This window comes from Erigeron canadensis, chromosome 5, assembly GCF_010389155.1.
Source record: "Erigeron canadensis isolate Cc75 chromosome 5, C_canadensis_v1, whole genome shotgun sequence".
In the NCBI taxonomy this organism is placed as follows: Eukaryota; Viridiplantae; Streptophyta; class Magnoliopsida; order Asterales; family Asteraceae; genus Erigeron; species Erigeron canadensis.
Window position 1 is genome coordinate 13,779,382 of NC_057765.1, and position 15,320 is coordinate 13,794,701.

The following is a 15,320-nucleotide window of genomic DNA, read 5'->3' on the forward strand; positions in this document are numbered from 1 at the left end:
GAGACCTCTACATCTGACAGGATAGATCCAGAAACTGCAGAGCAAGACCAAGAGGACATTGATTTGGATCAACATTATTCAAAGAAAGATTCACCAACAGGGATCCAGTTCAGCACCGATTTCTTAGAATCAGGTGGTGTTTTAAAATCAGGTGATAGTTCAGAATAGGAAGATAATAAGGACAAAACTTTTATACCTGGTTCAGCAGTAATTCTTCGGGTAAATCAACCAGTTCAGGCAAGAAGAATGGGTGATCAGGAACAACCTGTCAACTCCAACAACGGTCTTTACGGGGATCGAAGGAGAAACATACCGGCCAACCGTGGAAATGCTATTCGTTCTCCAGCCACCGGGTTGAATTTTAATCTTAAAGGAAATCACTTGAAGAGTGTTGAGGAAGAGAAGTTCGATGGAGTGACAAATAGTGATCCTTACGGCCATTTGGAAAGGTTTGAAAAGATTTGCAGGTTTTACAATTATGGGGAAGGACAAAATGACATCATGAAACTTGAGCTCTTTCCACTTACTCTTTGTGGAGAGGCAAAAGCTTGGCCCAAGGAACAACCGGATGATTTGTACTCCACATGGGCTGAACTTCGAGAAGGTTTTATTGATGAGTTCTATTCTGTAAGAACTCAAAGACAATTGGAAAATAAGATCAGGGCATTTACTCAAGATGCGGGTGAAGATGTAGTTGATTCTTGGAAACGGTATAAGGAAATGCTTCGAAATTGTCCAGGTCATAATATGACTACTGAAGGAGTCGTTGAGATTTTCTATGACGGTTTGCTTAGGAAGACTAGAAGGGAAGTTGCAGCTGCGTTTGGGGGTAGTTTGAATAATGTGACTCCAAGTGAAGGTTATAAAATCTTGGATGACATGGCTAAGGAGTTCTCTGTCCGGGAAGAAATCCAAAGTAGGAAATCGGGAAGTAAGACTGTTGCTAAGGTGGAAAGTGGTGAAGAGTCAAGGTTAGTTGCTGAAGTTAGGCACTATCGAAGTAAATGAATGAGAGGTTTGATAGCCAAGATGCAAGGTTCAAGAGCATTGAGAGAGATGTGAAGGTCATAGTGGATGGTTTTGACTACTGTGGAGATGATCATTACTCGGAAGATTGCCCGGACAAGCCGGCTCAGGAAGTTAGTTATGTTCAGAATCAGTAGCAGGGATCCTACAACCAGAACACCGGTTATCAAAACCGGTAATTAGGTACTTCTTATCCCTCATCTTCATTTAATAATACTAACAATTCCGGGTTTGGTGGCAACAGGTTCAGCAGGTTCAGCAATCAGCAGAACGCGAATGCTGAATTGAGAGAAATTATGAAGGATTTGATCAATGCTCAGAAGGCAACCGACGAGAAAGTGGAAGAACAATCCAAGAAGATGCATTTTGCATGGGATTCTATGACTACTCGTCTGGACGGTTTAACTCATAAGCTGGAGCAAAGTAAAAAGGGCACTCAAGCTACATTTTAGGATATAGAAGCTAAGCTCGAAAGGCTAAGAACTTCAAATAGGCAGCCCGGTACACTACCAAGCAATACTCAGCAAAATCCTAAGCCTCAACAGAATAACCAAGGATCGGGATCGAAGTACAGCCATCCGAATGCTCGTAACGAGCAAGTGAATGTGGTCACAACAAGAGCAGGTAATACTTATAATTCTGCAAATCCTTTACCTGATGATATTACTCCTCTTGTGTAGGTTGAATCTGATGAAAGTGTTGATGATGAGATTGAGATGGAGCCGAACCCAGCCGTGAAGACACCGGCCGTTCCATCCAAGACCGTTCAGAGTCCTACTGTTGAGAGACCACCGGTTAAGCCATGTCAACCGAAGATACCGTTTCCTCAACGATTGAGGAAAGCAAAGATCAAGGAGAATTTCAAGTAGTTTGTTGAGTTGATTCAAAATGTTAACATTACTATTCCTCTAGTTGATCTTCTTGCAGGTATGCCTAATTATGCAAAGTTTCTCAAGGAACTCATTACGGATAAGAAGAAGTTGGAAGAGGCGAAGATGGCAGTCATGAGTGCCGAGGTTTCAGCTATCATCAAGAATGAGATTCCCCCTAAGTTGGAAGACCCAGGGAGTTTTCTTATCTCTTGTGCTTTTGGTGCTTATTTGTGTAAGGCATTAGCCGATCTAGGGGCTAGTATTAATTTGATGCCTTATTCGGTTTATAAAAAGTTGTCTTTAGGTGAATTGACCCCAACCCGCATGAGCATTAGGCTCGCGGACCGATCATTCCAATATCCCATGGGGATAGCGGAAAACTTGCAAATCAAGGTGGGTCATATGATTTTTCTGGTCGATTTTGTTATACTTGAGATGGAGGAGGATGTTAACGTTCCTTTAATTCTTGGCCGACCATTCCTTATGACCGCGGATGCTATCATCCGGGTTAAGGCTAAGGAGATTTCCTTAGGTGTCGGGGACGACCGTGTTGCTTTTAATGTTGATAGAGCTCTTAAGCATCCTTACTCGTGTGATGAATCTTGCTTCAGGATTGATGTTATTGAAGAAGAAGATGCTTTGGAGAAGGAGCTCATGGATATATTGGACATGGAAGATGGATAAACATTGCTAGCTTGTAGTGAAGAAGAGAAAGTGCTAGTTGAAGAGATGGTGCAAGAAATCATGGCATTGAGTGTTGATGAAACTCAATCGGAGGATGAGACCTTTGAAGAGATCACGGCTAGTGAAAGCACACGGGTGCTTACATCGATCAAGTGTCCTCCTACCGATTTGGAACTCAAACCCTTGTCGGATCATCTCAAATATGCTTATCTTGAAGGTACATCTTTCTTACCTGTTGTCATTTCATCTTCTTTATTGGAGGATGAAAAATCTAGACTTTTGACCGTCCTGAAGGCCCATAAAAAGGCCTTTGCATGGAAGATTTCCGATATTTCGGGTATAAGTCCAGAATTTTGCAAGCATACCATAAATTTTGTTGATAATGATAAACCGATTGTGCAAAGACTAAGGAGATTAAATCCAAATATGAAAGATGTTGTTAAAAAGGAAATCATTAAGTTGTTAGATGCGGGAATCATATTTCCCATTTCGGATAGTTCTTGGGTGAGTCTGGTACATTGTGTACCGAAAAAGGGTGGGATGACTGTTGTTTTAAATGATAAAAATGAATTGATTCCTACTAGAACTGTCACGGAAATTAAATGATGTCACCCGCAAGGACCATTTCCCATTGCCCTTCATTGATCAAATGCTCGAACGACTTGCTGGTAACGAGTATTTTTGCTTTCTAGACGGGTTTTCCGGGTACTTTCAAATACCCATTGACCTTAAAGATCAAGAAAAGACCACATTTACTTGTCCCTATGGCTCTTATGCCTATAGGAGGATGCCTTTTGGTCTTTGTAATGCCCCCGGTACTTTTCAGCGTTGTATGATTGCCATTTCTCAAGATATGATTGAAACCTCCATGGAAGTTTTCATGGATGACTTTTCGGTTTTTGGTAGTTCATTTGAGAGTTGTTTAGAGAGTCTTGATAAGATGTTGGAAATGTGTGAACGGGCACACTTGGTTTTGAATTGGGAAAAATGTCATTTCATGGTAAAGGAAGGGATTGTTTTGGGACAGAAGGTTTCTAAGGCGGGATTAGAGGTAGATAAAGCCAAGATTGATGTGATAACTAAATTACCTCCACCCACCAATGTTAAATCGATTAGAAGCTTTTTGGGTCATGCCGGTTTTTATCGTAGGTTCATAAAGGATATTTCCAAAATAACCCAGCCAATGACCAAGTTGTTAGAAAAAGATGTCAAGTTTGTGTTTGATAAAGAATGTCTTGACGCATTTAACTTGCTTAAGGAGAAATTGACTAATGCACCGATCATGACTTCACCCGATTGGTCTTTACCATTTGAGTTAATGTGTGATGCTAGCGACTTTGCCTTAGGGGCCGTTTTGGGCCAAAGGGAGGATAAACATTTCCACCCAATTTCCTATGCTAGCAAGACTTTAAATCCGGCCCAACAAAATTACACTATGAGTGAAAAAGAATTGTTGGCCGTTGTGTATGCTTTTGATAAGTTTCGTCCCTACTTGGTGCTTAATAAGACCATAGTTTACACCGACCATTCCGCATTGAGGTACTTGTTTTCTAAACAAGATGCCAGGCCCCGTCTCATCCGTTGGGTCTTGCTTTTGCAAGAGTTTGACATTGAGTTCAAGGATAAAAAGGGGGCGAAAAATGTGGCGGCCGACCATTTAAGTAGGCTCGAAAACCCTCATCGTGAGGAGTTGAATGAGAATGATATTGATGATGCATTTCCTGACGAAGATTTGATGCAGATACAGGAAGGACCATGGTATGCAGACATTGCTAATTATCTTGGTGCTAACATTCTTCCCGACGATATGACTTCTCAACAAAAGAGAATATTCTTCTCTGAGATTCGTCATTATTTTTGGGAAGATCCATATTTGTTTAGAATGTGTGTGCAGATGGAATGATCAGGAGATGTGTTTCCGGTGCTGAAACCCGGGAGATTTTGGATGCATGCCACCATGGCCCTACCGGTGGTCATTATGGACCGTCTGTGACTGGTAAGAAGGTATATGATGCAGGATTTTATGGCCTACCATTTTCAGGGAAGCAAAGACTTTGGTGGAAGTTTGTGATGCTTGTCAACGTCAAGGTAATATCACTAGGAGAGACGAAATGCCTCAACAAATGATACAGGTATGTGAGGTTTTTGATGTTTGGGGGATTGATTTTATGGGTCCTTTTCCCCTGTCACATTAGTTTCTTTATATTTTGGTAGCTGTTCATAATGTGTCCAAGTGGGCCGAGGCTAAAGCCCTTCCAACTAATGATGCTAAAGTTGTTATTGATTTTTTGAAAAAGTTGTTTAGTCGATTTGGTGTACCAAAGGCCTTAATTAGTGATCGCGGGACACATTTCGCGAATCACCAGCTTGCTAAGGTTTTAAAGAGGTATGGGGTGACCCACCGGTTCTCTACCTCTTATCACCCTCAAACAAGCGGCCAAGTGGAAAACACAAATAGGGCGTTGAAAAGGATTCTTGAGAAAACCGTGCATGATAACCCCAAAATTTGGGCTAACAAGCTTGATGATGCCTTGTGGGCGTTTCGAACCGCCTACAAGACTCCAATTGGTACTACCCCTTATAAGCTTCTTTATGGTAAAACTTGTCATCTCCCGGTTGAGATTGAGCACAAAGCCTATTGGGCTTTGCAAAATTGTAATATGGATTTAATCTTGGCTGGTGAGAAAAGGTTTTTGCAGTTGTACGAGTTAGATGAAATGAGGTTGCAAGCTTATGACAACTCCATGCTATACAAGGAGCGCACAAAAGCTTGGCATGATAGAAAGATCAAGAGAAAGGAGTTCAAAGCCGGAGATAAGGTACTTTTGTTTCAATCTAAGTACAAAATCAAAGCGCCTAAGCTCAAATCAAGATGGATAGGACCGTATATGGTTAAGAGAAGTTATTCGTCTGGATATGTGGAGTTGATTGGCAATGATGGGAGTTTTATTGTGAATGGACACCGTTTGAAGCATTACCATGAAGAAGATGAAGAAAATGCGGAGGTGTTCGAGATTGGCTTTTATGCCATCAACAAGTGAAAGTGAAGGTGATCGAGTCAAGCTAAGGACTCATTAATAAATTAAGCGCTTCTCGGGAGGCAACCCGAGTCTCTTTATTATTTTTGTTCTTTTTCTTATCTTGTTTAGTTTTACTTTTGCATTTCATTTTTCTTTATTTAAAAATCCATAAAAATTGAAAAAGTTTAAAAATCCAAAAACATTTGAAAAACCTAAAAAATTCAAAAAAAGATTTTTGATTTTTAGTTTAGTTTGAAACTTTAGTATTATTTTTAGATTTTTAGTTTTTTTTTATTATTATTTTGGTATTTTTGATGTTTTTGTTAAGTGTGTGTTAGAGCTAAATAGATGGAGTTAAATGCAGTGGAGATGCAACCAACTTTCATGATTTTTGGAATCCACCAAGCATTTGGAGCATACCCATCAAAACCCGGGAAGTTTCTAATTTCTTTATCTCTCTTATTTGCTTTTCCCTATTTCCATAGTTTTGTTTTAGTTCATTGTACATTGAGTGCATTGTACAACTCAAGTGTGGGGGGAGAGGTTCATAGGAAAAAGCCGGGTGAATTTTGGGGGAATTTTTAAACTTTTGCTTGTTTGTCCTTATAGTTTAATTACTTTGTCATGTAAGAGTTAATCATATTAGTAATTGAACTATAAATTCCTTTGGTCAAAAGTTTTTAATTTGTGAAATGTGTTTTGAATGATTAATTAGGCAAATCCCTTCTGGATTGATAACATGACTAGCACACTTATATCACAAAACACCAAATTTGTGAATTATTAGCCTTGTAAATTTGTCCCTCTCATAGGCTTTTGGATTTATCCAGAAGTAAGGGTCTCTTTTAGAGCTCTGAACTATGATGTGCAAGTTTGAGGTTGAGTTTCCATTTCCGTGTTATTTCTTCTTTGATATGAGTATGCCGGTGATCGCATTGATTCTAGAACTTGTCCTAGTTGATCATTTTGAGATCGCAAGTGAGATCACTTCGGTGATATAGGTGTAACTAGATGATAAAGAGGCAAATTTAGGATTTAACCGTGTTTTCTTTGTTTATTCACCCCTTTTTATGTTTATCATTGTTTAACCATGTTCGTATGCATGTGTTTAGTAGCTAATCACATTGGTTAGTGAATATCCTTTGTTTAAACCCTGTTTGCATTCATTTTTAATGCAAGATACTTTTAGACAACTTGTTGCGCCTAGCCTTTTCGTTTGATTAAATCCACTTAAATATTTAACCTTTACTCGCCATACCGATAGTCGAAATCCATGGTTGGTCATTAGTTGCCTATGCTAGTTTAATGGTTTGGGTTGTGTTAGTTATGTCGGGTTGGTATATTTCCTATTATTGGGGGTAAATTGATTTCGTCATGATTTTGGAGGAAGTCTAGATTATTCTAAGTAGTAAGAGTTATGACTTGTCAATGTATTTTAAAGTTCAAAAGGGGGTACCAATTAGGCAGGGTAAAAGTAGTTCAAAAAAAAAAAAAGTGAAAAACAGAAAAGAAAAGTAAAAAAGTAAAAAACGAGTTTGGACTGTCAGTTGGTATTTTTCATATTTTCGACAAATCAAATTAAGTTGGTAAGTTAGTTTAAACCAACAAAAGTTTAATTATTAAATGCTTATTTTATGTTTAAGTTGGTATGTTAATTAGACCAACTTAAAGGATTCTTTTGTTGTTTATAATCTTCATTGAAGTTGGCGTGTTCATTTAAATCAATATTGGTTAAGAAGTCGTTTGAAGGTCATACACCACAATGGTGTCGGTTTTTATTGGTCTATTGGAGGGGTATTGTCGGGATAGTGTCTTTTGGGTTTTCGATAAATGGCAACTAGTGATATGGGTTGTGTTGGACTAGACTATAATGTAAAACTTTGTTTGTTGTTGTGTTATTTTCTTTTTAACACCAATTATATCCCAAATTTCTATACACAATGTTAATGACCCGTATAAGCCTTCACAATTGTACATTACAACCGAATAAAAGACCTCTTTTGATAGTTATGCTTGGTGCTTACGCCATGACGGTGGAGATTTGATTCTAGAACAAGCCTATGGTAAAATAGTATGCATCACGACTAGGCTTTGAGTGATTGATACAATATTTCAACCCCAATAGTTTGTTAGTTGGAGTAGGTTAGTTGAGATATTATTCTCTCATTTGATTAAAGTGCTTAGTCGTGTTTTCGAGGCTTGTAGATCATTCGAATATTGTCAAACATTTCAATTTTTATTTAAGATTAAAACTGCTTAACCATATTTCATGGTTTAGCTTCTTTTTAATAATTGTCATGTTTTTGCGATCTTGAACCAAAGGAATGTTTGTTTTGAAATTTTTATTTGCTTGAGAGCAAGCAAGGCTTACGTGTGGGGGATTTTGATATCGCATATTTTATACATATTTATTTTCACGATATCATTTCTTTATTGGTAAATTATGCTTGTTTTTAATGACTTTGGATACTTAAGAGATGGTTTATTTGAATTATAGGTCTGTATGGTGGAAGTTTGTTAGGTCGAAAATCGACAAAGTATGATTTGTTCAAAATAGTTGAGGCTCAGTGAAGAAAGCTTGCTCAGGATTCTGAAGTCATTCAGAATAAAGCTCACTGAAGCTTCACTTCAGATTCAGAATCAACCTACACTGAAGACGTTCAGACTGAAGTCAAAGACTGAAGACTGAAGAAGAAGATCATCTCAGAAGCAGAGCTCAGAGAAGATCTTACCTGAAGTTGAATCTGAAGAGGCTCAGTGAAAAAGTACTTACAACACTTTTTCACTGATTACGAGGAAAGTCTTTTTGCAGCTTTAACTACCTTTACCCGGTTAATTTCTCTCAACCTGGGATTGGGAAAGTTTTAGCAAAAGGTTGGGAATAGAGTATGTCAAGTCACATCAAAGAAACTTACATACCTTACCTTAAACAAACATGTTATGGATCTGTCCCACAAATCCATAAATGCATCCAACCATATTTGTACGGCATATTGCCATGTCATCAAGACATGTTTGCCTATAAATATAAGATTTCTCACACTTGCAAAACTGCTTGGAACTTTGGCAATTGCAACATGTGATATTACTCTGATTATTCTTACGAGTAATTCCTTGTCACTTAGATCATTTGTATTTCTGGGGTTGTTTAGATACTTTCACAAGTGTGATTATCTTTGTTCCGCAACAACTCTTGTATTTTGTTTATAGCAATAAATAAAATACATTGAAAAATACATCTCGACTCATTGCCATAATACTTGATTATATTTAGTAATTTATATAGTTTCAAGTAATCGTACTTTATTATTCTTATCCATTATCTGGATCGTAATTCTAATTAGTCATATCTAGTTTCGATTTATTTGCCAGTCGGGTTTCTTGATATAACTTGTGATTATTATTGTCTAACCTTATATCTTGTTATATATTGATCTCTTGTACATCTTGTTAGGTGGACTCACAAAGTTAATAAAAGTTTGAAGTTTCATTCAAATTTGCAAGATAGACGAAAACCAAGCTCGAATTTGATGATAATCAGATGACAATAAAGAAGAGAAAGCAGCTCAATCTTATTTTAGATAAATTCGGCCAAATGTGACATGAAGTAAAATAATGGTACAAGACTAAATTATATAGCAAGCATACATGTAGGCTTCACAATTTAATAACAAAAGTGGTGGTGGGCTCGTTGGCTTATGGCCGAATGGAAGAAGAAAAAGTCAAGATGGGCCTCAGCCTTTTGTTAGTTCATGGAGTCAGCCCAAAGAAAAGTAATAAGACAACAATCAAGTCATCAACTACAAATATAATTAATTATTATTGTTGCTAAAAATTGAATGTCGGCTAGAATTGCATACGTGGGAAGCAAGGCGAACTATCCTATATATATTTACAGAATAACGCAGCCGAGGAGAACAGATAGCTATCGAACCAATATTATTAATAGGAGTTTTACGAATTGATATAGTCGGTTTGTAGGGAATTAAATTTGAGGTCGGTTAGAAGGGAATTTGGACGGAGCGAATTGAGCTACAAAAGACAAAGGCTTTTTGCCTTATTCGTCGAGCAGTAACTTTCGATCATCACAGCCGTACCACTCTTTTGTTCGCTTATTTTCTCTTTTTATTATTACTATTAATCAAGACTTTATTACAATATAATTATTCTTATGGATTATATTTATTTGATAATTATTTGTGTTATTGGTCTTGTTATGAGTAGCTAATTATTTTTAGCACCCGCTTGGGTAGTAAGCATGACATAGGGTTGTTTTAATGTTACTTACAAGTGTTGAACAAGATTTTATGTTTAATCGTAGATCCACATTTACTTGGGTTTAAATATTGTTTTTATCTTTTATATTTATTGATTGATAATTGTAATTAGAAGTTCGGGAGAAATCTATGTCATTGTCAATTGATTTATGAAACGGTTGATCGGTCTTTAATTAACCTAAAGACGTTGGAGTTTGGGAGAAACTAGCGATAAAGATTTTAAACAATTAAATCCATTTTGAGTGTGTAAACGCTTATGATAGAGGGATCTGATTAGGCGAAAAAGCAGTTCGGGAGAAAGCTTTTAAAAGATTAAATCATAAAATTAAGTGCGGGAGCAATAATTATATTTTGAGCAGTTAAAGTTTCAAGTATAATGGGAGTTCATCTTGTCTACCTTTTAAGTCGTTCAACAAATGCAAGTAATATTTAGACCCGATGATTGGCATGTGAGTTGATCCAAGTAGGTGTTCCCTTTTAAATCTGTGTTAAGATTCAACAACAAAATTCTCTTTGTGATTAATCCTACGGGATTACTAACTTTTTCTACTAACTTTTGCAACGTGGCAACTCGGCCATAAAAACCCATTTTTCTTGAATCGCTTTACTTTTACAATTGCTTAACAAGTCCTTGTGATCGACCTCGGATTTACCGGTTTACTATACTGCATGTGAACGGGTACTCTGCTCGTAAGTGTGTTGTAGTCAGTTTTCTAGTGATTCGTGTTTATAAATTTTATAACTAGATTTCACACATCAGGCGGCCAACCTCCTGGAGAGAGCGATGTGCATGGACCAGGTGAGTAGGGATGCAGCTCCGTGGACCGCTCGTCGGGCCTGATAGGTGGTGGTATCACACCCTTCTCAAAGGAACCGTACGTGAGACTCTCGCGTCATACGGCTTCGTCCCGGAATCAGGACCCCCCTTTCCTTTGACCAACGGGTCCTCAAACCAACTTGTCCTTCCTTTCTATTTCTCGGTAAGCGGTTTTTTTTTCATTCATTGATTGATTCAAGGTAGCTTTAGCTTGCTTCCAAGTCCAAGCGCTAGCGGTAGAAGCTAGTCATCAGAAGCGAACTTCTGGGCCGGGAAGGAGCCAGGTGAGCGCCCCTGCGTGAGCCTTATTGAAAACTAAAGCAAGAAGGGAGAAAGTTTACTTTGAGAAAGAAGGTGCTTGTTGCCACTTTATTAGTAAGCCTCATCTAATAGCTTCAAGTCTGGCCACTGGTGCAAAAGTTTCATCAAAGTCAACTCCTTCTTCTTGTGCATAACCCTTTGCAACAAGTCTGGCCTTGTTTCTGATTACATGACCATCTTCATCAACTTTGTTTCGAAAGACCCATCTTGTTCCTTTCAAATTGGAGGGACATGGAACAAGCTCCCAAACATTGTTCCTTTCAAATTGGTTAAGCTCTTCTTGCATGACTTAAACCCAACTTGGATCTTTCAAAGCCTCGTCAATCTTCTTCGGTTCTATCAGTGATAAGAAGCTGACATATAAGCATTGATCGCTTGTGGCTCTTCTGGTCTGAACCCCTCTACTTGGATCGCCAATCACTTGATCAATTGGATGTGAGCGAGTCCATTTAGAGTAATGACCAGGATGAATAATCATATCAGTGCAAGAACTCCTCTGGCTTACTTCAGGAGATGGTTCAGAATAGACTATTTCAGTTTCATCATCTTAATCATCTTGTAAATCACGATTTGCATCATGAAATTCTTCATTCTGAGGAAATTCAGGGGATACTGATATCTGAGGAGCAGCACGCACATATGATCCAATAGTCAGTTCAGAGGGCAGTTTGAATGTGACTGAAGGATAAAATGGAATGTTACTTTGCTGACTTATAACTGGTTTTGAACTGGAATGAACAAAAACATGTTCAGGTGACTGATCAGATTTGTCATTGTGATCAGATTCACCAAAACTGATAGGACCTTCTAAAGGCGGTTCAGAGATTGGTTTATTAAAGATTGCAGAATTTGATTCATCAAAGGTAACATGAATTGACTCATCAACCTTTTCAAGTCTTTTGTTATAGACTCTAAAGGCCTTGCGAATTGTTGAATATCCTAAGAAGTAACCTTCATCAGCTTTGGCATCAAATTTGCCCAATTTGCTGGAATCATTCAGAATATATACTGGACATCCAAAAACATGGAAATATCCAATATTAGGCTTTCTATTTTTGAGCACTTCATAGGCAGTCTTCTTATGTCTTTTGACATAAATTGAATGATTCTGGGTGTAGCAAGCAGTTGCAACAGCTTCAGCCCAAAACATTTTGGAAGACTTGATTCATTCAACATACTTCTGGCAGCTTCTATCAGTGTATGATTCTTTCTTTCTACAACACCATTTTGCTCTGGTGTGTGCTGAGGAGAAGTTTTGAGATATGCCAGTGTCAGTGCAGAAGGTTTCCAGAGTGGAATTTCTGAATTCAGTGCCATTGTCACTTCTGAGCTGACGTACTTTTCGCTTGTGCTTGAGTTCAATCTGTTTGATGAGGGCAATGATTTCAGCAGCAACTTCACTTTTGTTTCTGAGGAAGATTACCCAACTGTATCTTGAATATTCATCGACTACAACCAGAGTGTACTTCTTCCCCGCTCTTGTCTGAACATTCACAGGACCAAAAAGATCCATATGAAGCATATGAAGCATATGAAGTGGTTCAGTGATGCTGAAATTTTGCTTGGTCTTGAAGGATGCTTTCTCCTTCTTTCCCATTTCATACCCTGGACATGGCTTGTCTTTATCAAAGGACATGGCTGGTATCCCATCAGCAAGTTGTTTTCTTGACAACTTATTAATATTTTTGAAATTGAGATGGGATAACCTTTTGTGCCACAACCAGTTGGTGTCCTCATCTGCCCTTGTGTAGAAACATTGTTCAGATGTAGCACTATTCATGTCTACAACATAAATGTTTCCCTTTCTTGGTGCAATTATTACCACCTTCCAATATGGTGCCTTGTAAAATATCAAATAAAACCTTAAAGCCATCATCACAAAGTTGGCTGACACTGATCAGGTTATATTTCAAACCATTCACATATGCAACTTTAGTGAATTTGACTTGTCCATTGTTTACAACACCATATCCCTCAGTTTGTCCATTTTCATCATTACCAAAAGTTATTGAGGGCCCCTCTTACACCCTATATTCCTCTAGCAGGGTTTTGTGACCAGTCATGGTTCTGCCAGCAGCACTGTCAAGAAACCAAGTATTCTTTTTGCGGTCACCCTACACATACACAAAGATTAGTTTTTTTTGGGAACCCATCTCTTGATGGGTCCATTGGGCTCTCCCTGAACAGCCTCAGATTTCTTTGGTACGTAAGGGACAAAAGGATCAAAGGGAATTTCAGTCATAATTTCAGATGACACAAAAACAGTTGGTTTGATGACTTCAGAAACCTTTTTCTTAGATTTTTGCTTTTCTTGCTTGATTTTCTTTGAAAAATGTTTTGGGTTTTGTTTAGGATTTTGGGGAGTGCTTTCAACATTTTTTAAACGTGCATTACAACTTTGCACTTGCCTAGCCAAATTTTGAAATTGATTTTCAATCCTTAACAAAATAGACTCTGAATTAGACACCTGAGCTCTACCAGAATCTGAGGTAGAAGGCTCAGCAGGGATCACATTTTTCTTCTTTTGAAGGTTCTTAGGAGCCTTATTTGAAGATTCAGGGGAAGGCTTCTTGAATTTAGCTTTCTTGTCTGAAGCACTGGTCTGACATGCTTCAGATTTGCCCTCAGGTTGTTCCTGGTTTTGATCAGTTATCACTTTTTATTTTCCAAGATCTTTAAAAATGATCTATGGTCTCATTTCTTTAGGAAGTGCATCCAAATCAGTTATTAGGGATGCAAGATGAAGATCACCAGTGCCATAAGCGATTCTTTGATTTTCAAAAGTTTTCTTAATGGTAGCTTCAGGAAAAGGTGATTTCATCCAAGATTTAATTATTTTCTGTTCTTTTTCCAAAATAACTTTTAATTCTTCTTTTTCCAATTCAAGTTTAGAAACCAGAGATTGATAACTTTTCAAAGCCAACTGAACATCTTTCAGTTCTTTTAATCTGGCCTGATTGGCGTTCAGTTCAGAAGAATTTATTTCAAACATTTTTATACTCTCTGAACGCACAGTTTCAACATAAGTTATGTCGGCCTCTATAAGAACCAAAAGATCCAGTTTTTGTTCTTCATCCTTCTCAAAACCGAATGTACTAACCTTCTTCATGATGATATCCACCCAACGACCAGATTCAACATCAGACTTGACAACATGACTATGATCTTCACGAGCCATGAAATACATATCCCTTACTTCTTCATCATCATCAGATGACACATCAGAATCCTCCCATTTTCCAGTGTCTGCCACCATGCAGCTATTCTTATTGGATTCTTCCTGAGCCATCATCGCCATGTGGGCTTTCAACTTTTTGTACTTAGCTTTGTACCTATCATCAGGCTTCTGAAAAATAGAATGGTTAGGGGCAGTGTGTGATGAGGAGGGTTGTGATGATCTGCATTCCTTCATAAAATGTCCTTTCTTTCCACATTTAAAACATTCTAAATTGGACTTATCGACAGTATTATTTGAAGAAAATTATTTGTCATTTCTCTTTGATTTAAATTTAAAACGATTAAAAGTTTTGGCAATCATAGCAACGAGGTCATCATCATCATCCTCATCACATTCATGTGATGCATATTCAGAAATGCCAGCTTTCATTAACTCAGCTACCATCTTCTTCACAGAGTCAGACTGATCACTCTCAAAAGATAGTAGGGCAGTATCTTGTGGTTCAGAATAATGAACCAATGCAGAACTGGTTGAAGTATGATTCTTTGCATCTTGCTCAGCCACAACTCTCTCAGCTTTATTCTCCTCAGTGTATCTGAAGGCACCATACAAGGAGGCCAGAGTGTGACTATGAAGGGTTTTACCTTGCCTTAATACCATGATCAAATTCTCCCATTTAGAGGGTAGTATATCACAAAACTTTTCAAGTAAAATTTCTTTGTCTTTTGTAACACCAAGAGCTTTTAATTGATTGACCAAATTTGTAAATCTAAGATATGTTTCAGTTAGAGATTCATTTGGTAATGCAAAAAATGTTTCATATTTTTTATTCAAGGAAACTTTTCTTGTGGTGATAGTTTCCTTTGTTCCTTCAAACTATGTTAACAACTCTTCCCACATTAACTTAGAACTTTCAAGTAAAACAAGAGTGGGTTTTAAACTTTCTGGGACAACAAAGAGAATCATATTTTGTAATTTGGAATCTAGGTCAGCCAAACGATGGTTTTCCTCTGACCAATGATCTTTCTCCTTGGGTGTTAACCTAGGGGTCCCATCTTGGTTAAAAACAACAGTTGATGCATTCATGGGAATATAAGGACCCTCTACAAGAATGGTGGTCAAGTG

At 37.8% G+C, this 15,320-nt stretch overlaps 2 protein-coding genes across 2 annotated transcripts; both read left to right on the top strand.

Annotated features, from left to right (window-relative positions):
- The first annotated feature begins 1,004 nt into the window (after positions 1-1,004).
- LOC122601219 lies at positions 1,005-2,582 on the top strand. Its single transcript, XM_043773982.1, has 4 exons — positions 1,005-1,139; positions 1,707-1,830; positions 1,954-2,180; positions 2,292-2,582. Exons 1-4 carry the CDS (start codon positions 1,005-1,007, stop codon positions 2,580-2,582), a joined length of 777 nt encoding a protein of 258 aa, XP_043629917.1.
- A 60-nt stretch (positions 2,583-2,642) lies between these two features.
- LOC122601220 lies at positions 2,643-5,623 on the top strand. Its single transcript, XM_043773983.1, has 5 exons — positions 2,643-3,086; positions 3,589-3,881; positions 3,984-4,366; positions 4,477-4,670; positions 4,778-5,623. Exons 1-5 carry the CDS (start codon positions 2,643-2,645, stop codon positions 5,621-5,623), a joined length of 2,160 nt encoding a protein of 719 aa, XP_043629918.1.
- The last annotated feature ends 9,697 nt before the right edge of the window (positions 5,624-15,320 follow it).

Coding starts and splice junctions, on each gene's coding strand:
- LOC122601219 (XM_043773982.1), top strand. CDS start 1,005: ATGAATGAGAGGTTTGATAGCCAAGATGCAAGGTTCAAGAGCATTGAG. Junction 1,140..1,706: donor CGGACAAGCCGGCTCAGGAA/GTTAGTTATGTT, acceptor CCTCTTGTGTAG/GTTGAATCTGATGAAAGTGT. Junction 2,181..2,291: donor TTAATTTGATGCCTTATTCG/GTTTATAAAAAG, acceptor TTGCAAATCAAG/GTGGGTCATATGATTTTTCT.
- LOC122601220 (XM_043773983.1), top strand. CDS start 2,643: ATGGCATTGAGTGTTGATGAAACTCAATCGGAGGATGAGACCTTTGAA. Junction 3,087..3,588: donor CCATTTCGGATAGTTCTTGG/GTGAGTCTGGTA, acceptor TTCATGGTAAAG/GAAGGGATTGTTTTGGGACA. Junction 4,671..4,777: donor TGATGCTTGTCAACGTCAAG/GTAATATCACTA, acceptor CTGTCACATTAG/TTTCTTTATATTTTGGTAGC.